Source organism: Euprymna scolopes, chromosome 40 (assembly GCF_053919585.1).
Source record: "Euprymna scolopes isolate OS-2025 chromosome 40, ASM5391958v1, whole genome shotgun sequence".
Classification (NCBI taxonomy): domain Eukaryota; kingdom Metazoa; phylum Mollusca; class Cephalopoda; order Sepiida; family Sepiolidae; genus Euprymna; species Euprymna scolopes.
The window spans coordinates 17523175-17547407 of record NC_136521.1 but is presented as its reverse complement, the minus strand read 5'-3'; the positions used below and the strand labels follow the sequence as shown (position 1 = coordinate 17547407).

General features: G+C 32.3%; 1 protein-coding gene across 3 annotated transcripts in view; it reads left to right on the top strand.

Moving 5' to 3' along the window:
* The window catches only part of LOC145265394 (uncharacterized), a 101849-nt gene extending 80912 nt beyond the window's left edge, over nucleotides 1-20937 (top strand). The window contains exons 3-5 of one of the 3 annotated variants that reach the window (XM_080121211.1): nucleotides 2871-3164; nucleotides 10206-10448; nucleotides 20342-20937. In XM_080121211.1, coding sequence (XP_079977337.1) covers nucleotides 2871-3164; nucleotides 10206-10448; nucleotides 20342-20521 — 717 coding nt within the window. In that variant the 3' untranslated portion in view covers nucleotides 20522-20937. Of the gene's footprint in view, nucleotides 1-2870; nucleotides 3165-10205; nucleotides 10485-20341 lie in introns of all 3 variants that reach the window. The other 2 variants (XM_080121210.1, XM_080121213.1) reach the window with 2 other exon arrangements.
* Nucleotides 20938-24233: the final 3296 nt, after the last annotated feature.

The following is a 24233-nucleotide window of genomic DNA, read 5'->3' as shown; positions in this document are numbered from 1 at the left end:
TCTTTTGGCCACCCTGGGCACGCTTTCCCCCAACAAGCTGAGAGTAGAAAATCTGTTTTGGGAGGCGGAGATCCGGCATTTGGACAACATGACCAGTCCATCTGAACTGGCGTTGAGCAACAGTAGCGGTGATAGTAGGAATGTCAGCCTCACTCAGGACGCTGGTGTTGGTGCGTCGGTCTTTCCAACTGATTCTGAGGATTTTTCGGAGGCATCTTTGGTGGTACGTCTCCAGGGTTTTTACGTGCCTCCCGTATGTGGTCCAGGTCTCCGATCCATAGAGAAGAGTGGGCAGCACGACAGCTTTGTATACCATGATTTTGGTCTTTGCCAGAAGGTCACGGTTCTCAAATACTCTCTTCCCTTAGCCTTGAGAAAGCCCCACTGGCACAGCTGAGACGGTGTTGTATTTCATCATCTATGTTTGCTTTTGATGATAGGATGCTGCCTAGGTATGGGAAGTGGTCCACACACACACACACACACACACACACACACACACACACACACACACACACACACACACACACACTATAGCTGTGAAACCTGACAGTGATATGGGACAAAAAGGAGAGAGTAGCTAGCAATATCTGTACAAAGCAACAATTCACTTTTTTGGCAATTTTATAAGTTCCAAATCTCAGCGACTATTGATCAGAATTTAGCAAATGAAGGCTCGTTGGAAAGGTGTAGTTTAGTGGGCTATGTGACATTTGCCCTTAAAGTCGCACATTAAGAGATCATCCATCATCCAGAGCCTACTCTTGGCACATTTTTTTTATTGTTGCCACATCTGGGTTGGTGCACCTACCAGGAGTCAATCACTCTTAGACATGGTCTAGAAAAGAATCTCAAATCTAATAGACCCCGCACTATCTGCCAAGCTCCAACTTCTGTTACATCGCCGCGATGTTGTATCTCTATATCTTGCATGTACTTCAATGAAATATAGCATAACACTTGTGCCTTCTCAGCTTACATACGCCCGACCAACCCAACAAGCAGCAAAATCATGCCCCTTTACTTACTGTTGAGGTCTCCAGATACATGAATGCCTTCTACTCTAATTGTTTCTTTTTCAGCGCTGCTAGTTTTTGGGATACCTTCGCTGTTTCTTGCTTCACGGATTGTACTAAGCTGCAGAAGTTTAAACGTAACAGATATCTTGCTGTTCAACTCTCCACAGTTCCCTATTAGACGATCCCAAATACAGCCCTAAACGTTTCAATAGCAATATGGATGGAAAAGATAAAAAAAAAGTCTAGTTAAAGCCAGTGTCCTTAATGATACTTGTTTAAACAGTTGTGGGAGGGGGAAGATCATAAAATACCAAAAATATGACATAAAAAAACACAACAACGATAAAACAAACAAACAAACAAACAAAAAACTGGAATCTTGGGAAGATCTTTATTCTTCTAGTGATCATATGAACAATCGAGCTCATGAAAAAGAATTTCAAAAACTACCTGGCGAATATACCCGATGAACCAAGTGCAAGAGAGATACAAACAAACAGAAAAAAAAGAAAAGCATTAAACAAATACTTTTTCTATTAATTGTTCACTGTACTGTATTAATGGAGATTTGGTATCTGCCTGTCTGAAGCCAAAAACAACGCAATTACTTCCACCAATTGCATTATTGTATCATCTAAAATACTCAATTCAGTCTACGATACTATTTCAGAATAATGTACTATCTTTTAATACTCCAATTCTATTGAAGATTGGTGTAGTAGCTGTTCTGTTGTCATGATGCAATCCTCCCAGGTATCACCACCACCTTCTTGGGAAGAGAAAGAAATGGTACTGTAGTATATGTTCTATTATCTTGAATCACAAAACCATTCCTATAAGTATTATCTCCTCATTTGTATGGAGGATAGAGGATAGTGTAGTATATGTGTTTTGTAGTCATGGAATCATTCTTTCAGGTATCCCCTCTTAAATGTAATACATATTTATTCATTATTGATATTATATATATATATATATATATATATATATATATATATATATATATATACAAGTAGCCTGGCAAGACCACAGGGAAGAAAACCAGGCAAAATAACTCTAAGAAAAATTCATCCCAAAGCAGCAAAACTAAAGCTTGCCTGCCAGGACACTATATATACAAATGTAGGCAAATTTGGGCATATTTTATTGGTTTGAAAATATGGGTTGTTTTTTTTACCAATTGCCATAAAATTTTAAGTATAGAATAGTATTATAATCTTAGAAAAGCCTACAAATTTTCATGTAGTTTCGTCCCATGGAACCAATGATATGAGCATTTCAATATTCTATTTGGCAAGCAGTACCACCTTTTTTCGTAATTGTATAAGTTCCAAATCCCAGCGATATATATTGATGATTGTTAATAAAATACAACAGAGTATATATTAACTATTAACTATTCTGACAGCTTTTGCCTGGACAATATAATGCGTAATTTTTATGGTTTACCAGAAAGAGCAGGGATCTTGTTTCATGAATAAATTAAGATGGCTGCTTTTTCTATGTCTCTCCTCAACTGAAAACGCAATCAATTTAGTTTTTTTTTTTTTTTTTTTTTTTTTTTTTTAACTAAAAACAAACAAATGTTTCTCCTTTTTTTCTGGCGAAACACGCTTTTGGTTTCTGAAGAGTTAGTAGATTAAAGATTGGCGATTGTTATACTTATGTCGGATATTCTGTAAACGAAATACTGTAAAATATCTTTTTACGGTATATTTTTTTTTGTTGCGAAATACCTTTTTATATACTGTAACATATATCGAAATTTTGTTTTTTGTGTAATATATATATATATATATATATATATATTTATATATATATAATTTTGTTTTTGTTTTTTTGTGCGTCTAGATGCCTTTCGGCTTTGGAAAGAAGAAAAGCGCCCCTGTAATTGACAAGAAACCAGAACCTCCTGTTGCAGAACCTCCACAAAAGGTGGAGCCTGTCGAACAGGTTCCTGCCAAGAAAGAAGAGGTCGTCAAGTCGGCCGAAGATGCGGACGCTGGCGACAATACCAGCCAACAAACTATTGTGTCGATGAAGGAGACGACCAGCGCTCCAGAGGAGACTAACACCGAGATGGTCCCGTCAGATGCCGTCGATGGTGGTGCCGACCAACAAGTAGGCAATGAACCCGTTGAACAGGTAACACTCTCCTTCCTTCCCTCTCTCTCCCTCTCTCTCTTATATCTATCTATCTATCTATCTATCTATCTATCTCCCTCCCTCCCTCACTCCTTCTCTAATAATTTAAAATATATTTACAATTGAGATGGAATGGGTATGAGAACGATTAAGATATATCTCCGGGCAAGTCTAATGGTTTAACGAATTCTTTCTATCGGCAAAGCGACGGCTTGCGTTAAAGAATTGAGACTGACTTCAAAATATTTAAATTATCTTGAGAGTCAGCCCGGTGCAATATTCTGAAACAATCCATTTTATAGGCATTGGCACAAGCTGGATTTTTGATTAGATGTTGGCCAATGGCAGATTCCAAATCAGAAGAAGGGCGAAAACTACGTGGCTTGCAAAGTAGTGGGTGTTATATATATATATATATATATATATATATATATATATATATATATATATATATATATATATATATATATATATATATATATATATATATATATATATATATATATATATATATATATATATATATATATATATATATATATATATATATATATATATATATATATATATATATATATATATATATATATATATATATATATATATATATATATATATATATATATATATATATATATATATATATATATATATATATATATATATATATATATATATATATATATATATATATATATATATATATATATATATATATATATATATATATATATATATATATATATATATATATATATATATATATATATATATATATATATATATATATCGGTATGATGAGTTGCGTCTCTCTGAATTGAGATTCCACTGAAATATTTTTTGCACATATGTAGCCAATAATGTTTGTATAAAAAACAGACTATATACGTGCTCTGTCCTCCATTGAGCACTCTTTAATAATCACACGTGTTTCAGTTTATTTACATCTAGGAAACTAATTTATACAACCATATATATATATATATATATATATATATATATATATATATATATATATAAGTGAAAGTGTCTGTCTGTCTGTATGTCGTCTGTGTACATTTCCCTACACAATAACTCCGTTAACTTTCAGTTTACAAACTCGAAATTTGATATACAGGGTAGTAAGAGTCGGGAAAATCTTTGTAATTCGTTTTCGGCCAGAAATTTGGCTGTCAACGGGTCAAAGTTCAACGATATGACCTTTGAGAACTCTAACAAACTCCTCCACCAATTTTGGGGCGAAACACTTGAAATTTTAGATATAGGTTCCTTGGACATGGATCTAACTTTATAATTTGATTTGAGCCCAAAACGATAAAACGGGGTCATAATAGGGGTCAAAGTTAAACATTTTTTGTCCTCTGTGGTTTCTACCAAATTACTAAAGACAATTTCTGGTCTAAACATTTGAAATTTTACATAAAGAGTATTCAGAGATATGGTAAGATTTTTAATCAGTTTGGGTAAAAAATTTGAGCTACAAATATATAAATCTATGTATGTATGTTTGCATGTCTGTCTAAAACTTTCGACAGAGACGAGAGATTTTCACAAGATCAGTATCGTTTTGAAGCTCGATTTTACAGATTGTAGTTGCAAATTCGACAAAGACGACAAATACCGAATAATTGGCTAAAAACATTAATTTCTTCACCCTCAACTGGGCACTTTTCTACAGGGAGGGGTTGTTTTTTCGCCGATATTTTCGGAAATCATCCTCTCTTTTCGATTGTCTAGCCTTAATTTAAACCTACGCCACTTCCGGTTTTGCGATGGTCGTAACAACAAAGACGTCACGATTTTTTCCCGCTCTTTTCCTCCTTAGCGGTACAAGTTCGACCTGCCTCTCTGCCTGCCTGCCTACTACCACTATTTTTTTTTTTTTGCTCAACACACACCTCCAAATAACCGGGCAACGCCGGGCACCCATGCTAGTATATATATATATATATATATATATATATATATATATATATTAACATTATTATTTATCCACCTATGGGTATTTTAGAAATTAGTGCATTCCTGTAATGATCTGGTCCATGTTTATTGCGGCGGAAGCTGCTGTTGCTGTGCAGTTCTAGGAAATCCATCATCCCAGGCTTTGCCATCTCTATTTGAGGAGGGTTTAGTTTATTGCTAATTGCTTGAGGCGCCCTTACTGGGGAATGCCGACAGGGCTGCCCAGGCACCTTTTGCAAGTTAGAGTGCCCAATCTCGGGACACTTACTTCACAATTATTGGATAGCGGATTGGCCCAGAGAGGGTACAGCAAAAGACACGATCGTGGGGGACTCCAAATATATTGGGAGGTCTGTAAGAAGGTTGAGGTGAAGTGTGCTGGAAAGTGGTTTAAGGAGGTGCCTGATGAAGTGAGAACAAGTGCAGATGGCAAGGTAGAGGCATGGTGGGACAAAAGTGTCAGAACGATCCAGGAATTGGAACATAATCGTCCGGATTTGGTCGTCATTGACAAAGTCTCAAAAAACAAAAAAACAAAAAAAAAAAAACAAAAAAGAAAAACTGGCAGAATGTAGACTTCTCAGTACACCGAGACAGGAATGTGAGAGAGAAGAAGAATGAAAAGTGGAGCAATCATGCTTCATTGGCCTTGGAAATAATGCGTATACACAGGGTTAAAACATAAATAATCCCGGTCATAGTTGGTACGCTAGGAGTAGTATTAAGTCGTCTGGAAGGACAATTGAAAAAACTACGAATCCTCGATGTTTTAGGCGCCCTTTAGACCTCTGCTATTGTAGGTACCACCAACATCCTTAGGAAAACCCTTGATCTTTGAAGCTCCTGGTTTGGAGCCGGGATTGAGAGAAATATTTTGGAAATGAATCCCATCTTTTTTCAGGGAGACGTTGATAAATGAAATCAAAATTATTATTATCATTATTATTATTATTATTATTATTATTATTATTATTATTATTATTATTATTATTTTAATAATAATAATAATAATAATAATAATAATAATAATAATAATATCATATTACCTCATTCTTATATGCTTGATATGGTAAGCAATATCCTTTATGGATATGTAATAGGTTTTGTCATTGTACTTTGTATATTATTGATTTGTTATTTCTAATACTTTAAAACATTTATGTTTGTATTTTTAAAAGTTATTTTTAAATAACATATGCAGGGTCCACCTTAATTAACAGTTTAATTTTATTTCCAACATCAGCGTTCCTATAACAGGCTAACGTTCGGGTCTCGTACTGCAGTAAGCAGTGCTTTTTGTTAAACTGTCATTGCTCCGAGAAAATTTAATTCTGAATGTATGCCAACCATGGACTACATTAAGTACAAATTCTCTAAAAACAATTTCACACATTCAAACAAAATTGATTAAAATATGCGTGTGACTTCCTTTGTTCAAAATTACGTCTTTTTATTTATTTATATATTTATGTGAATAATTGTAAAAATTACCAATTAACTCATTGTAGTTCTCATTATTTGGTATGCAAAACATATAAAAACATCAAATTAATTTTACAAGAAAATTTTCTTTGCTTTTAACTGTGATATCTTAGATAATTCACATCGCCCCCAGTAATAGAACCCAATTGCATGATTGCAAGGCCTGTTATAGGGATGGCCATGATTTCAACATAAACCCATCGGACAAATTAATAGTTACTTATAGCGGACCTTGTATATTGTTTACTTATTATTCTATTATCCAGGACGACGAAAGCATAACATTGGTGAAATGCCTTGAAGTCATTAAGTAATTGCATTACGAACCTTGAAAATTATCATTTCACCCCAAATAAAACGAAAACAATCTGACTTTTCTCTAGAATAATAATGCTATTATCTAAAATATAAATCTCATCTGTCTGTTTAAATGTATATATGTATGTATGCTCGTATGTGTCGCAACAATTTTCGACAGAGGCAAAGGACCCTGATAAGATCGGTATCATTTTGCAACTGGATGTCTCGGACAACAAATATCGAAAAATTGGCAAAATCCCCCCATTAATTCCTTCACCCTAAACTCGGCCGTTTTGTACAAGGAGGGGTCGATTTTTTGTCGACTTTTTAGCAAGTAATCGTTACCGTTGGATTGCCTTCGGTTAATTTTAACGCTTTTGACTTCCAGTCGCGTTATGGAGACATCGGCTAAAACGTCAGATTTCCTTTTACTTTCTTTTCCGCCGCCCCGACACGGGTTCGAGCCTGCCTGCCTACTACCCTTTTTTTTCTGCTCAACTTACACGTCCAAACACCCGGGCAACGCCGGGAACCCAGGCTTGTAATAATATGAAGTAAAAAGTAAAATTTCCTTGGCTTTTTGGCCAGAAACAAAGTGTAGTCTCTGTTTTGATGCCTTAGTCTATTCTGCCCTCGATTATTCAAGGAGCCCTCCTAGACTTAGGCAGTATTTATTTTGGGTACAATTCAAAATTCACTTTTCATGTAAAAACTGAAATTGTGTCTATCAGTAATTGTGTAGAGAGGCAAGTAAATAGGACTTTTGGACTTTTGGCTAGGAGTAAAGTGTAGTATCTTTTCTGATTATGCATTTAATCTGTTCTGTGATCAGTCAGTGAATGAGTCCTTCTAGACTGAGGCAAATTTTATTTTTTTCAATGCAATGCTCTTCAATTGTTGAGCTGGATTTTCTTCATATTTTGTTACTAACTTGGCCCTCGTGGAAAGACAATGCATCTCAGTAGGAGACGTCCCCTTAAAGCTGAATTTTCTCCACATATTTAACCAAGTTCGTGTTTGAATTTGTCCTCAGTGGAAGGCAAGTAAATAGGACAATGTTGACGTTTTGGCTTTTCTACACTTAAGCAAATATTAAGTTTGTCTCCCAATCCAGAGTTTCCCTTTTTGGAGAGTTAGTTTTTCCGCATATAAAAAATCATATGTTTAACTTTGCCTTCGCAAGAAAATAAGACCAAGGCATCTCAGCATAAAACGTTCTACAGCCACACTTCGACAATCGGTTGAATGGACAAGCATCGTTAATAAAATTAATCTTTTCTGATATCCAATTCAACCATTTTTGGCAGAAATACATTTCAATCGAACCATTTTGGTAGAAATAAATTTCTAATCCAACCATGGTTACTATAAATAAACTCTAATCCAACCATTTTTGGTAGAAATAAACTTCAATCCAATAATTGTAAAGCACATAAATTTCAATCCAACCATTTTAATAGAAATAAAGTTCATTGCAGTCATATTTGAAAGAAATAAACTTCAATCCAACCATTTTAATAGAAATAAAGTTCGTTGCAGTCATATTTGAAAGAAATAAACTTCAGTCCAACCATTTTTGGTAGAAATAAATTTCAATCTAACCATGTTTGGTAAAAATAAACTTCAGCCTATTCCTGATGCGTTCACATAGCTTCCGCCATGAATGAAAGTTTTCGTTTGCAACTATACTTGTCTATACGACGTTTAGAATTGTCAAAAACTCTGCACACTCTTCTATTGGTGGTATCACCATTTGAGTTGTGATTGCCTTTATGAGTTCATAAATAATGAAGGTAGGCATTATCTTTAAGATAACCCTACATATGAATATTTGTCAGGTAAGCTCCATTAAGTAATAAGCAACCCTGGGCACACTTCTTTATTATCCATTTCCATTAATACCTTACAACATCTTGCTGTCTCTCTAAGACTTACCCCAACTCAAATTTGTTCGTCCTTCCAAGATTACTTATAATTTCTTAAGCATTATATAGCTCTCAGTATTAATAATGACTGAGCATCCATTCTCATGTTAAATGCAATAATCCTATGTTTTTATATCATGAAATCTGTTGGGACTGACTATTTCTTGTACTGTGATTCGTCAAAAGGAAAACTACTGATTGTAGATTTTTTTGTAATCAAAAGTCGAAATATTTAATGCTGTTGATAATTTTAATTTATGAACTTCAGTTTCTCACCGTCCTTGGAAATAGAATAATACAAGGATTATTATTAAATTAATACGTGTTTTTATTTCAAAGTTTTCATTTTTCTTTTTTTAATTTGTTTCTAAAAAAATAAAAAATAAAATACTTCAGTACAATCAATCATCCATGAAAAAAATGAAAAAGCGTATTTAAAAAAAATGTGCCGATTTTTTTAGTGAATACCTCAACAGTAATGTAGAATATCTTTGCATTCCAATAATTTTGTGTAAGGATGTTTTACATCTGAACGTCAATTATTATGCGATTACTTTACGGATGCCGCCATATTTGTTACTCGCCTGTGTTAAACAATTCCACTATGGCTTTCTCCAAATTATTGCTTTGAATAAATCCCACACAAATACAATATTTGAAAATATTTGGTGCTTTTGTAACGTGCATATAAATAATGATTCATTTTTTATTCTAACGGCTTTGGTTCGTTCAAGAGAAAAAAATTTTTCACATTATAATCGCACCACATTAAAAAAATTCTAACAACTATGTTTCGCTTGAACAAAACAACACAAAAAAAGATATATATTTTTAACGTCACAAACGCACAAAATTTGTTCAAATATTGTATTCGTGTGTTATTTTTCGAATTAATCATCTTGAGAAAATCTTAAAATAAAGACGAAACGTTGATGAATATCTAAATAAATTTTTGTATTTTCTTTTTTCATATATATAAATATATTCAGCTTTGTTTAAAGTACAAAGCGTAGTAATTAAGTATTATTCAAGCGAACGGCATCAGAAACAAGATATTCACGTATAAGTATCGTTGTTAGTGTAAACGTCACGATGAATATTTTCTTCTAAGTTAATTTAATTATAAAACTAAAACGTTGTGGATAAACAAGAAACCCATGCTCAAACTGGGAATATGTTTCATACCTGACTCCCTTTAGAAATGTAAAAATGTAAAAGATTTGGTAACTATTGGAGTATTTACACCGAAAATTGGTACACGAAAAAAATCTTTTTCATGGAAGAATGATCGCACGAAGCAACAAAAAAATTAAATAACAGAAATAATAATAATAATAATCATCATAATGGTTCCTAATGCGTCTGTGTTTAGAAAATTGAGGATCAAATCGAAATCCAGGAAAAAACGGTCGAAAACGCCTCGAAATCTCCAGATGAGACAGTGGAAAAGGCAGAAAAAACGGAAGTTCCCACTGCAAAGGAACCGGAAGTGATCGAACAAGATGTCGTCGACTGTGAGAAGGAGTTAGTCGCGGCGACGGATCATGTCGCTGACTTAGCCGTCACACAGGAGGTGATGAGTGTCGATCTAAATGAATTGGAAGACGATTTCGAGGTAGTCATATTAGATCGCTTTGAACTTTTAGGAAAGGTAATTGGGGCATGAAGTGAATACAGTTTTCTTTTCTGCATCTCGAATGTTATGCGTTACTAATAACGAACAAAATGGCGAATGGTATTTTTCTTAATCTTTTAAACTTTTTTTTTTAATATTTTAAAATTTATACACTTTTTTATTTTGATTGTCTAACACATGTGAATGATTTGATATCTTTCCGCACCGAAAAAAAAGTTCTTTCAGAAAGTCTTAAAGATGCATGCTGAATGGTATGTCTATGCTGGTTTTTTCAAATTTACTAATCTTGCATGAATATTTCAAAGATAAAACATGTATGTAGGCTTTACAAGGAATTCAAACATTGATAAACTTATGAAATGGCCATGATAAATGGCTATCATAGAAACATGTATGAAAACTTTTTTTTTTATTTTTCACAAACCTTCTAACATTAAAAAAAAAAACGACTGTATAGCACAGGTGAATGTTGTAATGGTTTTATATCGCATTTACTCAAACTTGATACCCCTTGACAAGTCTTTTTCAAAATTTCTAAATATTTAAATATCGTCTACACCGTTTTCTGAGAAAAGTGTATAAAATCTTTTGTCTTAATTAAAAAAATAACATAAAATGTCCTGCGTTTTAATTGTATATCACTAGTGAACATTACAATGTTATTTTCCATATCCCTTTTTATCCAGATTCGATATCTCTCCGCATTGAAAAAAAAGTGCTTTCAAAATTCATAAGTATACACACTGATTATTATATACACACGAATTATTGTTCATCGATACCGTTTTTAGATGAAAATGTATAAAACAATTTTCTTAATTTAAAAAACCCGCAACCATTTAAACGTTTTGAACATGTACATTTTATTTTAATATGAACATTTATAAAGGTAATGAGTTTAATGTTAATTTTCCGATATCTTTTACACAGATTTGATATCTCTTCGCACTGAAAAAAAGTTCTTTTAAAATTTACAAGCAAGACATATATATATATATATATATATATATATATATATATATATATATATATATATATATATATATATATATATATATATATGTATTTAAATATACTAAATTAGTAAAATTTATGCCACATTCTTCAAGTTTTTGACTCCCACATGAATACGTTAAAATAATTAAATTTACACACCTATGTAACTTCTATCGTATGATACAAGTGAATCTTGGAATGTTTTACTAAACCGTGATAAGTTTCCGCACCGAAAAAATGTCCTCTCAAAATGCAAAAATATACAATCTTAATCATGTGAACATTTCGCCTTTAACGTTTTCTGATGAAAATATACTTACGCTTATTTAGTTTTCCGACCTCTTAAACTCAGATTCGATAACTCTCCGCACCGAAAAAAAAGTTCTTTCGAATTGTATAAACAAGAAATTTATTTGATTATACTAAATTAGTTGAATTATCTGTTTATTCCCCTTTTCTCAAGCCTTTTAACTCCTACACCAAAATTACAAAGATGATAAAATGTATACAAACATTGATATATATGGCGTAATATGACCATTCCCGGAAAAATGCATAAATCTTTTACAAACATTTTAAAAATGCATAAATCTTTTAAAAACATTTAAAAAATGCATAAAACTTTTTAAAACATTTTGATTCTTTTTCATTTTTAAACATTTTATAACAATTAATAATATAATCACAATAAATATTCATTTTTCGAACTGCTTAATCCAGATTTGAAATTTGTTCTTGCCACATTTCTAAGCTTGGTGATTTTTTTTAGATTATTCCCTATAATGAATATTGACCGCAAAAAGAAAATAAAGAAAACAACTTAAAAATTTTATTTTATACTTACCTGTTTGGTTAAAAAAAAAGACAACGCATCTAAAATTATGGAAATTCATCCAGTATTTTTGTTTGAATAAAATAAAATACAAATTTCATCGGTGGAAGCTGTCGGTAGCCATTTTCGGCTTTTTAAATAACTCAAAATTTTATTCAAACAAAGAAAGAACCAACAAAGCCCCCCCGTTATGAATGACATTCTCGATTAACCTGTTAAAAAATACTGGATGAATTTATGTAAGGTTTGATTTATGGTCTTTTTTAACGTAACAGGTAAGTACTTAATACTTAATAATAAGTTTTTGTGTAATTTTCATTTTTAGATCTTGAGATAAATCTGTAGAAACGATCTCAGACTTTCTTGTCATGTGCGAACATTTTAAAGATGAAGGTGTGTACATAGGCTACGCGGAAAATTAATTAAAAAACTGATCCATGTATAATAATATGACGGGCACATTTAAAATTTATGAAAACGTTTTAAAAATTAAAATATGGTTAACATATAAAATTTGGATACACTTTTAGAAATTAGATCGTCTAACATATGTGAATTTTGTTATATTAAATTTCCGATCAAGCACCGAAAAAATGTTTTCAAATTCACAAATAAGCAATTCACATAACTATACTAAATTAATCATATAACTCATTTATGCCAGCTTTCTCAAATCGAACATCCTAACAGGCGTATAAACATAACCACAATTGCATTCAAACATTGATATATGCATTATAAAATTGTGGCCGCAAATAAAATAAATATAAACGTTTTCTTAAAACTTTTAAAAGCATTTTTAATACATAAAATTAATCCGTTTTCTTTATTTCAATCGTATATCAGAGGTGAATATTGCAATGTTAATTTTCCCACCTTGTTTACTATGATTTGATATTCCTCCACACCGAAAAAATTCCCTTCAAAACGTATAAATATGTATATTTTTTAATTACACTAAATTATCTGAATTCTGTCTCATTGCAGGGTTTCTCAAAATTTCTAGTCCTGGACAAAATTGCAAATACATTCAAACACTGATACATGTATTATAATATCACCATCAAATTAAAATTTATAAGTCATTTTCTCAATCTCTTTTTAAAGATTTTTGACCATTAAAATAAAAGATACACTTTTTATCGGTCTTATATTATAAATAATTATTTTAATTTTATTGTTTCTACTCATTTTCGTCATTTTTAGTGTTTTAATCGTACAACACAGGTGCATGATTTGATATCGATCCATACCGACAGAATAATTCTTTAAAAAATTCATAAACTTCATTGCTAAATTATTTGAATAATAAATATATACGGATTAAAAAATCTATTTCTGAACACCTAAAAACTGTTCTGTACAATAGAACAGTATTAAAAACATTATTAATGGATGGATATAATCGTATTTTGACATCAGTGACCGTTGACACATATCTTCAAAGAATTTTTTTGACATCAGTGACAGTTGACATCATCCTCAAAGAATGTTTTATCCGGAAAAGTTGATAATAATTTGTGATAATATTGTTCGAAGAAAACAGAAACTTATTGAACAAAAAAGACGAAATAGTGGCAATATGTTGATATGCATATGACATCATGTTATGTTTTTAATGATTAATCATTTCATGTAATTAACGGAATAATGCCGACGGTAAAATATTATTTGTGTACCAAATGCTATCCAACAACAAGGATTATATTTTGTTTTGTTAAAACAATTGCATGAAGCATGAAACGTGTCTAAAAATAAACAATACATTACATTTGTTTTATTTTAAATTCGAACTAATCATCGGGGCAAGAAAAAACAAAACAAAAAAAAACCCTGTAATTTCTATGTATTACTTCCAGTCAGCATTTTCTTTTAAACTTATTTAACGTTTTTAAGCTTCTCATTGGATTAGGGAGAAGTGGAAAGTAACTCTGAACGGGTAGTTTTAGTAATGCTCTAGAGGCATACTTGTTGTTTCAGAACGCTCTAAACAGGAGCAGTAAATTTAAGATTATATTTTGTAAGTGGTATATAGTAATCGAAAATAGTTCAACATCTTAAATAGAGCAGGTGTGTGTGTTAAACTCAGCGTTGCCCTGGAGAAAGAACTCCTCTGTTTTCTGTTAACTCGGTGTTGTCTATGAACCATAATAACCATTATACAGTATGATATTTGTTAAGTTGTAAAAGTTAATCCAACGTGCCCAATATCATAAATAGTGAAGTTGTTTTTACTCGGAGATGCCCGGCAGTCATCAATCTTACAGATAAAGCAAGCCTACATGAGGCAAGTAATTTTAATCGTTGACCGGAAAATATTTCACTATATTTTGTTATATGATTGTACACCAGAAAAACGTACTCTGCGTTGCTCAGGAGTTAAGTTTCTATATTCTAGATAGAGCAGGTGTGTACAATAATACATTAGTACATTTAAATTTGGTGTATGCTTGATGGAGAAGGAGAAGACAATAAACTTAGAATTGTCCTGAAACACACTAAAATAAATGTATGTTTCATTATATTATTAAGGGGTGAGGGTAGAAGATAACAAACTTGACGTTGCTAATGAATAAATTAAAACGAATATAAATGACATTTTTTAAGAAAGTGAGCGGGAAACAAACTCAGTGTTGCCCGGGGGGTAATAACTTAAAAACTAAAACCTCAGTTGAATGACTTATATTATTTTCATTTTGAATATATGAAAACAAGCAAAAGGAATAGGCTAGGCGAAAGTGACAGACGGGGAGGGATGTAGAAAAATAAGGAAGGTATGAAACAGCGAAAGAGGAAAGGGATTGAAATGGGCGGAGAGGAAGGAGTTTAAAAAAAAATTTTTTTATTACATTTTCACCCCAAACAAGGCAAATTGCCACTTTGGTGTAGGGGCTACTATCAGGGGCAACAACTATTGGGGTACTATGTAGGGATTTGGGCAGCAAGATGTCGGTTCACGTTACATTTGAACTTCTGCACGTCAGTACTGTTGGGGAAGCAGGGACCTGGAATGGAATTCCAAAATCTAGCGGTTCTGGGGAAGAAACTATTGGAGTAGAAAGATCTTTTACATCTAGGGATCTCTACAGTGTGGGGGTGGGATTTAGCAGCCTGTCGGGTTTGTCGAAGGTGCTCACGTCGTGGGGGCACAAGTGATTGCATTCACCACTAAAATACTTGTAGAACAGGCAGAATAAAAGAATGTAACGCACACGTTTTAACCACATCTTTTTCTTTTTATATATTCACGGGTTACACTGGGTAGACCTGCTAGTATACATATGCATATATGTGCACTCGTATATATATATATATATATATATATATATATATATATTACTTTTTAGGCATGCGCATGTGGGTCTGTTTTTGACATTTCAGTCACTTTCAATCTTTTTCCTTTTGTTTTCTTTTATCCATTTTTTGGTGTTTTGTTTTTAATTATTTTTGTTTTAATTAATTAATTAATTTTGTTTCAATTTATTTGTTTTACTGTGTTTATGTTATTGTGTTGTAATTGATAAAGCTTGAGTCGAAGATTAAGACAGAGGTAGTAGTAGGAGTAGTAGTAGTAGTAGTAGTTGTAGTAGTAGTAGTAATGTAATGTTGTGACCCTTTCGGCTGTTATCATAGCGTAGTATTTGTGTTAACTGTGGCAAGCAAAGCCAAGGGTCAAAACGTTATTATTATCATTATTATTATTATTATTAATTGATTCGAGTAACGACGGGTCGCTGGATCGATTATTATGATTAGAAAAATAAACAATTAGATTGGGAAAAAGAGATTGACAGCTGAAATAATAATATCGCTATAAAAGGAATGTGAAAATAGAAAATAGATGTAAACATGATTTTGGTTTGCATAAACAAATAACTAGATTGAGGTTACATCAGCTGTTGGTCTGAGACACGTAATGAGATGTAGATTTGAGGAGATTCTAGTCAGTCTTTGGCTGGACATCAGAGAGAACAGCTGACTCAAGAGGGTAGTTGGTCACCATGATGTGGGGAGCGGCGTTCTCTCAGGCAGCCAAGATGTAAAAACGTGTAATCTTTGAAGATATCAGCTGAAATCATGAAAATAAATGTTCGTAAATAATTCAGGTATGTGTTGTGTCATTTACATCTGTTAAAAAGAACTGTTTGTCTACAACTGTTTCGATACGTCCACGTCAATCGTTTCCTGCTAGAACTGTTGCATAAATGTTAAAATATACACACTAGACGATCAACTAAATGATACGACGTATATACATACATACATTTATACGTATATGAATATACAGATAGAATATAAAACCCAACTATTCAACATGTACGCCTTTATGGAACATATTCATTTACACACACAACGTAACAGTAGTAGTAATAGTAGTAGTAGTAGTAGCATTTGTAGCAGTAGTATTTGTGGCAGAAATGGTAGTACTAGTTTAGTAAAGATTAAAAAAATAATCTTAAATCCACTTCAAGGTGAGTCAATATTTATGTGGTTTCTTCATCACGTGTTTCGAGTTGTTCAACATCATATCAGCTCCACTGGTAAACCTGCCTTACTTTAATCATTAAATCCCGATCAAAGTGACACACGTTACATGGAATGTTGGGATATTTTATGCAAATAGGAAACATTTTACCTTTTTTTATCTAAAATTAGGTGAACTGTTTGGGCTATTTCTAACTTTGATCCTCCATTTAACCTAAGAATTTCGCAACTTTACTTGCTAATCAACTCGTAATATTCACTATCATTCATCTGTCAATCTATTAGTCTCATTAACTTTTATTATTCTCGAGTGTTTTTTTAGCCTTTAAAAAAGTAACTCAGTAAAATAGTTCCTTATGAAATCCCTTGATGCAGTTCCCTTATGCAGCTTAAGAAACTGTTAACAAATGCTTTTACCTAATTTGAATTCTACATGGAACCCTATGCCATAAACGTTCTTATCACATTCATTTCTTGAAAGAATTATACGGTTATTAATGGATATTGAGTATCTATCGAAAGTCGAAATTACCATAACTTCAATTAATGTAGCATTTTTCAATGCTCAATTCACACGAATAATGAAATATAGTAACTCTGCTAACATAGTTAAAAAAAAGAAACAGCAGGTATATTAACATTGTATATTTACGGCCGTAAAATATGCTTAAATATGATATTTAAATTCATACACATTATTTATTTATCATAGAGACAATTCTCTGTACACAATATATATATATATATATTTTCTTACACAGTGATCACCACTTATCAAGGCCCGGAAGCCACTCAGGGATAAGGGTTATTGCAAGTACATTACGTTAGTGTGGAGATTTGATGAAGTGTTTACTTAAGGGGGCGGTTCATTAGGAATTTGTTAACGTTGGACTTGAAGACATCCAGGTTGTAGTCAGGTGGGAAACAGGCAGACGGAACAGAGTTCCACAGGCGTGCATTTCTAAGAATGAAGCTTTGTTCATGGAATCCACGTTTTGATTTAGGCACAGATAAAGAGTGGGGGAAATTTTTCACAGTGGATTCAGCTAGACGGGTGTTTTTCGTGAAAGATTGGCGAGGGGGTACCAGAGATTGGAGTTCAGACGAGCACCTGCCATGGAAATAACGATAAAACAAGGATAGGCTCGCAACGTCTCTTCTGTGGGAGAAAGGTTGCAGGGTAGAGAAAAGGGCATCCCCCGCTAAGCCACGAAGTCTATTTTGTACTCTGTCAAGGCAGGATAGGCTGTTTTTAGCAGCTCCTGCCCAGATATGGCAACAGTATTCTATCTTTGGACGTACTTGACTTTTATATAGATAGAGAATTGCATCAGTAGTGAGATATCTTCTGGAGCGGTAGAAGGATCCCACCATCTTTCCAGTGAGTAATGCATTCAACAATTAGAAAAAATAACTTGCGTGCTATCAGCTAAAATCGAAACCAAAACATTTCGCTCTAAAGCGTTATTCGCTATCATCTGAGCCAACCGACTTAAACGTATACATACCTAAAGGATACACACAAGTTCGACTAACGCCTACTAGGTTCCAATTTTACAGTTCTGTCCCCTTAGCAGCTAAACCTAAATAGAATAGTTCCACAGGTTCGAATAGCCGATATATCAAGTCTGTAGTTCAAGAGTTAACTGAGGAATTTGGTAGAGACCGTTCAGTAGACATGCACACGCAGACAAGGTTACTTTTACATATAGAGAGATACATCAAATTTGATATATTTTTATTTTATTTGTTTATTCTAATATGTAAAAGAGCATTTATTATATAATTAGTATCCAGATTAAACGTCAATTTCCCAAGTTCTTATAAGGAAAAAAAACGAGTACACTTACAGTTTTGTAACCCCCCCAAAAAAAAGGCTGTTCAAAAGTCTTCTTACTCCAACCAAAAAGTTTATATAAGAACCCATGTCACCCGTTGAAAAAAAAAAAGATAAAATGAAAGTCTTGTGGGTTTGGTATTTCTGCCTTACTTGTTCCTGTCTCTGCTACATCTTATTTTGAATTAGACATGATTTTGAAAAGTATGAGTGCACTTACAGATGTTATGGCAAAAATCTCCCGATTTTTACAATCATATTTTGAACTAAAAAATGTCAGCTATTTTTAATTTCTTGGCATCTTAATATACGTTTATTGGTAATGAAAGTACAGTATAGTTCAAGGCTTCCTTCAGTCTTGACAGACTATGGATACCCACTGTAAGGGTGCCTGCGCGTGAAATTTGAGTGTCCAGAGTTGCGCAATCTCCAACCAGTCCTCTCCTGAGTCAACATTGTTGCATACCAGTGTCAAGTTGAGGTACAAGACGACTGGAAACAATGCCGAGATAACCGGAGAGCACATACAGCGCCTAGAATTCCCAAATGGTCACCCATCTGGTATTAGCCACGCTCAACGTTGCTTAACTTCGGTGATCTGACGAGAACCAGTATGTCAACGTGATTATGCCGTATACACTTAAGAAATCACGCAAAACAAAAGGTTTAACACGGTTTTCACCATTTTGTTTAGTTTATAAGTTCTCGAGTATTAATTATTCTGTACTTTACAGCTTAAGTTCCCTTTCTAATCGTTTCTATGCGTCAAAACTATGCGGATTCAGTAAGAAAGTTAATTCTAGTGCCTTTTATATAAATTATGCGTTTTATATTTTTTTACGAATTCTCAAGTGTTATCTATTCTGTAATTTTAACGTTTTCTATTCTAGTGTGTTATGTGTAAATAATGCATTTTTCTTTCTTTGTATGTGTAAATAATGTTTTCTATTCTAGTGTGTTATGTGTAAATAATGCATTTTTCTTTCTTTGTATGTGTAAATAATGCATTTATCTTTGTTTGTCAGAATTATTAATGGAGGATCAACGTAAAGTTAAAATGGAGTGTCGCCATTCCCTACATCCAGATGTAGCAACTAATGAAAAGGGAGTATTCGGGTCGCCCTCGACTATAATCGATCACTTAGCTTGTTTACGAGTTTTAAAGCAGTTCTATTTTGTAATTTTAAAATAAAAGTACCCTTACAACTCGTTTCCACACTTTAAAACTATGGGGATTCGATAAAACATTTTATTCTAATGCGTTTTATATAAATTATGTGTGTTTTTATTTGTTTACAAGTTTGTATAGACTTGAATGTTAGCTATTCTGTAAATTAAAATAGAATAAAAAAAACTTACAAGTTGTTTACACAATTTAAAACTATGTGGTTTGAATTCAATTCTAATGCGTTTTATATAAATTACTTGCTGTTGTCTTTTGTTTACGTGTTCACAAATGTTAACTATTCTGTAATTTTAACTTTTTCATTCTAATACGTTTTATATGAATTATGTTTGCCTGTCCTCAACTTCTGAATTGATTCTATTCTGTTTTGTAACATATTGTTATAAGTCGTTACGATACTTTAAAACTATGCGGTTTAGATTGAGAATTTAATTCTAGTGCGTTTTATATACATTTTGTGTTTTTTTTTCCTTTTTGCGTACACATTCTCGAGTATTAACTATTCTTTACTTTTATCTAATAATTTTTTTTTGCAGCCTGTTGTTGAAAAAATGCCTGTTGACAGCATCGCAGAGAAGACGGCTGTGGAGCCTCCGATTCCGGTCGTAGAGAAGCAAACCAAAAAGCAGCCGCGGGTCGAGTCAACCCCACTCATTGGAAAGCAAACCAAAGTGAAAGACACTCAACCCGGCTTTTTGTGTTGCACCATCATCTAAGATGGACAAAAAAAAAAAAAAAAAAAAATCTCCCCCAAAACTCCTTACACGAAACAGACAGATATTGCAGACGCAGACAGATTTTTTTAAAGAACACCCACACAGCCGAATATGTTCGTGTCAGAGAAACTACCGCAACTCCCCATAAAAAACTAAAACTACGTTTTTCCTACATTAAGTTGTCCCCATCTATATATGCCTTCCTGTCTGTCTTAAAATATCTTTCTTTCCTCTGCCAAAACCTTTTTTATTATTCCAATATTTATTCATGAGAATATATATCTGAAAACATCTTGGGAAACATTTTCATAATCAAGTCGCTCGTATTTATCCCTGTTTGCTATAAACCAATATGTTGCTCTCCACGGTATCCACTCCCAAAATAACGATAATTTCTTTAAAAAAATAATTAAAAATACATCTATTCAAAAGTCACCGCAACGAAAATGCAAAAATTTTTAGTCAAATTTTAAACTGATCGAAATAAGAGGGACTATTTTATCTTTTTATTCGTATTTTCTTATCGCAATGCTTTGCGTAGCTAATTTAAATATTAATCTTAAATTTCTTTAAAATATGAACACAAATCAATTGATCGAATTTATCGATCTAGAAAATTGATAGCTTTATATTGATTATGTTAGATACAAAGCCTAAAATAAAATTTTAAAACAAAACATCGAATCTTTAAAAAAAATTCAAAAACTAGCTTTATTATGATGAAGGAAGACGCTGAATCCCTCTCCCCCTTTTTTTTATTGAGATTTATTTTCCCACTTCCGGTATTTTTCACACTTTCCAGTATTTTTTTCAAACTTCCGGTTTTATTATCCCAATATTCATTTTTTTTTTACTCCGACGACATTTCCTTTTTCTTTTCTGTACTATTTTCTGTTTTATTCAATTATTTTAAAGTACTAAGCGTAAAAATGCTATTACCAAAAAAATATTCATAATAGTTCTATTATAAAAAATGAATAAATGATAGAAATAATTACGAATTAAATTATCTCCGTGAAATGTCTTCTTATTTCGAGCCTTTAGGGAGACTGACGGTTACCTGGCACGAAGTCAGTAGATTTTACTGCCTATAATAATTAAAATCTATGTACGTGCAAAACACATTGTGCACAAGTACATATGAAGTTATAGGTATTAACAGTCGTATGGCAAATCGAAATATATAACTAGAATGAGACAGATCAATTCAGATTTAAATCGATTGACCATATATATATATATATATATATATATATATATATATATATATATATATATATATATATAATGACGCATATTTTACTTTATAGAAATATTTTTGGCTATACATTTGCAAACATATTACAGATCTACTTGGAAATCAGCTGAACTTCATCAGGCCAAGTTTTTGGTTCGAAGATTGAGATCAAGCAACCAAACAAAAATAAAAACAAAAACAAACATGGCCACCTTCATACTAAGAAATTTGATTGTCGAGATGCTGATGATCCGCAGTTAGAGCTGAAACATGTCGGAAAATGTTTAGGCCAAAATACTTGTAGAATAAACATTTGCACTAAATAAATATAGTACTTTATTATTGGACACTATTAGACACAGCAGTAAGGATACACTAGACTAACATCTTTGAACAAGATTTTATCTGAATAATGTATATATATATATATATATATATATATATATATATATATATATATAAATAAAACATACTAAATTTACGCTATATATATATATATATATATATATATATATATATATATATATATATATATATATATATATAAAGGCACACAAATTTTATAAATAATAGCATCCCAGAATTGAAGTGATGATATTATGTCTGGCGTTTTTATGCCATACTTTAGTAGATGTATTTCCAGGGTGTATGACGTTAGGGTGATTTGTTATACCCTTGGTAGATGTATTACAAAAGTAATAGCATAGTCAGAGATAGCACTGAAACTCACAAATTTTGTCTGTAATTTGGATACGACCATCGCTTCAACCAAATAACATCTTAGAAATAAGAAATTAGTAAAGTAATAATAATAACTTCCTTCTTTAACTGGATATTTTTGGTAATTTTTTCCTTTCTTCTCTATCATATATATATATATATATATATATATATATATATATATATATATATTGGGTGAGTCAGGACGAACTGAGCAGTCAAAACGTTTGTTTAAATAATCACACTTATTGTTATCAGAAAGCTCTATAGTTTTAACAAAAATATTTTCACTGCCCAGTTAATTCTGCCTCACACAGTTTATATCTTCTTATAAAGGTTCGTTTTTGACCCCTTCTCCCAATCGGCCACCACTTTAGCACCGATATACTAACAATTAAGATAATCAATAAATAAAAGCGGTGCTAATAATAGTTCGATCTTGAAGAAAAAACAAACTTTCTTTCTTTACAAATGTTAAATATTATGAAGTTCTTATCTGGCATCCGTCTCGGTCAGCTTTATCTAATTCTTAGGTTATTTTTTTTTAAAAAGACCTTCCGATACCAGTAATGTTACCATCTCGTGGTAAATTCTAACACCACCAAAAACTTTGCAACATCAGAAATTGGACTCCAAGAAATCGCGTTCGCACTTCAATATTTTCAACTATGGAACACCATAAGGGGCTAAAATTGGTAATATTAAAGCGTCACTAAAAACGAATCAACCCCTTCTTTCTCTGTTTCTATTTTTTTGGGGTCCTTTAGAATAAAAAGTACTCTCTCCAAAAAGTGCTCGCACTTTTTCTATTTCATTTTCTTGTATCTCGAATACATATCTACATGTACATATATATATATATATATATATATATATATATATATATATATATATATATATATATATATATATATGCATCTGTATGTGTGTGTATATATGGTATTTTTTTTGTTATTATTATTAACCATCCGGTTATTTTCCTATACGTTCCCAATAAATTTTGATATCCTGTCTGGATTTTTTCTATCCCTTCCTTCCCCGCAACACAAGCAGAAATAGAATAATGGAACTATATCTAAAACAAATCAAATTATATAATGATTTTAAACCATTTCTTCTTCTTCTTCTTCTTCTTCTTCTTCTTCTTCTTCTTCTTCTCCTCCTATCCTCTTCCTCCTCCTCACCTCCTCCTTCTTCTGGCCTGCCTCGTCTTTCTTTTCCTTATTCTCCTAACTATTTTAATGGAGGACGCATTTCAAGAGAATGTCGTCTGCTCTTAACATCGCTTCTCCATCAGCTTTCTTTGAGATTGCTCAAGATGCCTGATTATAAAAATACGGTCCGCACACTTGCTAGCATCTTTCTCTCTTTAGACTCGGCGCCATTTTTAATCTGGTATCCTCACGTCAGCCAACGGGATTTTGCATATTTGTGGTCGGTCTATGAAGATAAAAAGAAAACAACACCCAACAAATAACGTGTTTTTAGTTGACTTCCCCTTCAGGAATAATAAGAAAATTACATATAAAATATGTATACATATATATAAATATATATAAATTATAAATAATAAGTAATCGTTTTTATTTTAGGATATCTTTTTTTTTTTTTTGCACGGAATGATTTCGGGTTCAATAGACGTATACTAATTATCATCGCGCAGGAACAATTAAAGAATCCACGGAGAGAAAAATGAAATTAAGTCAGGATTCAAATCTTCGACTAAGAATACGGAATAAATAGTCAATTAGTTAA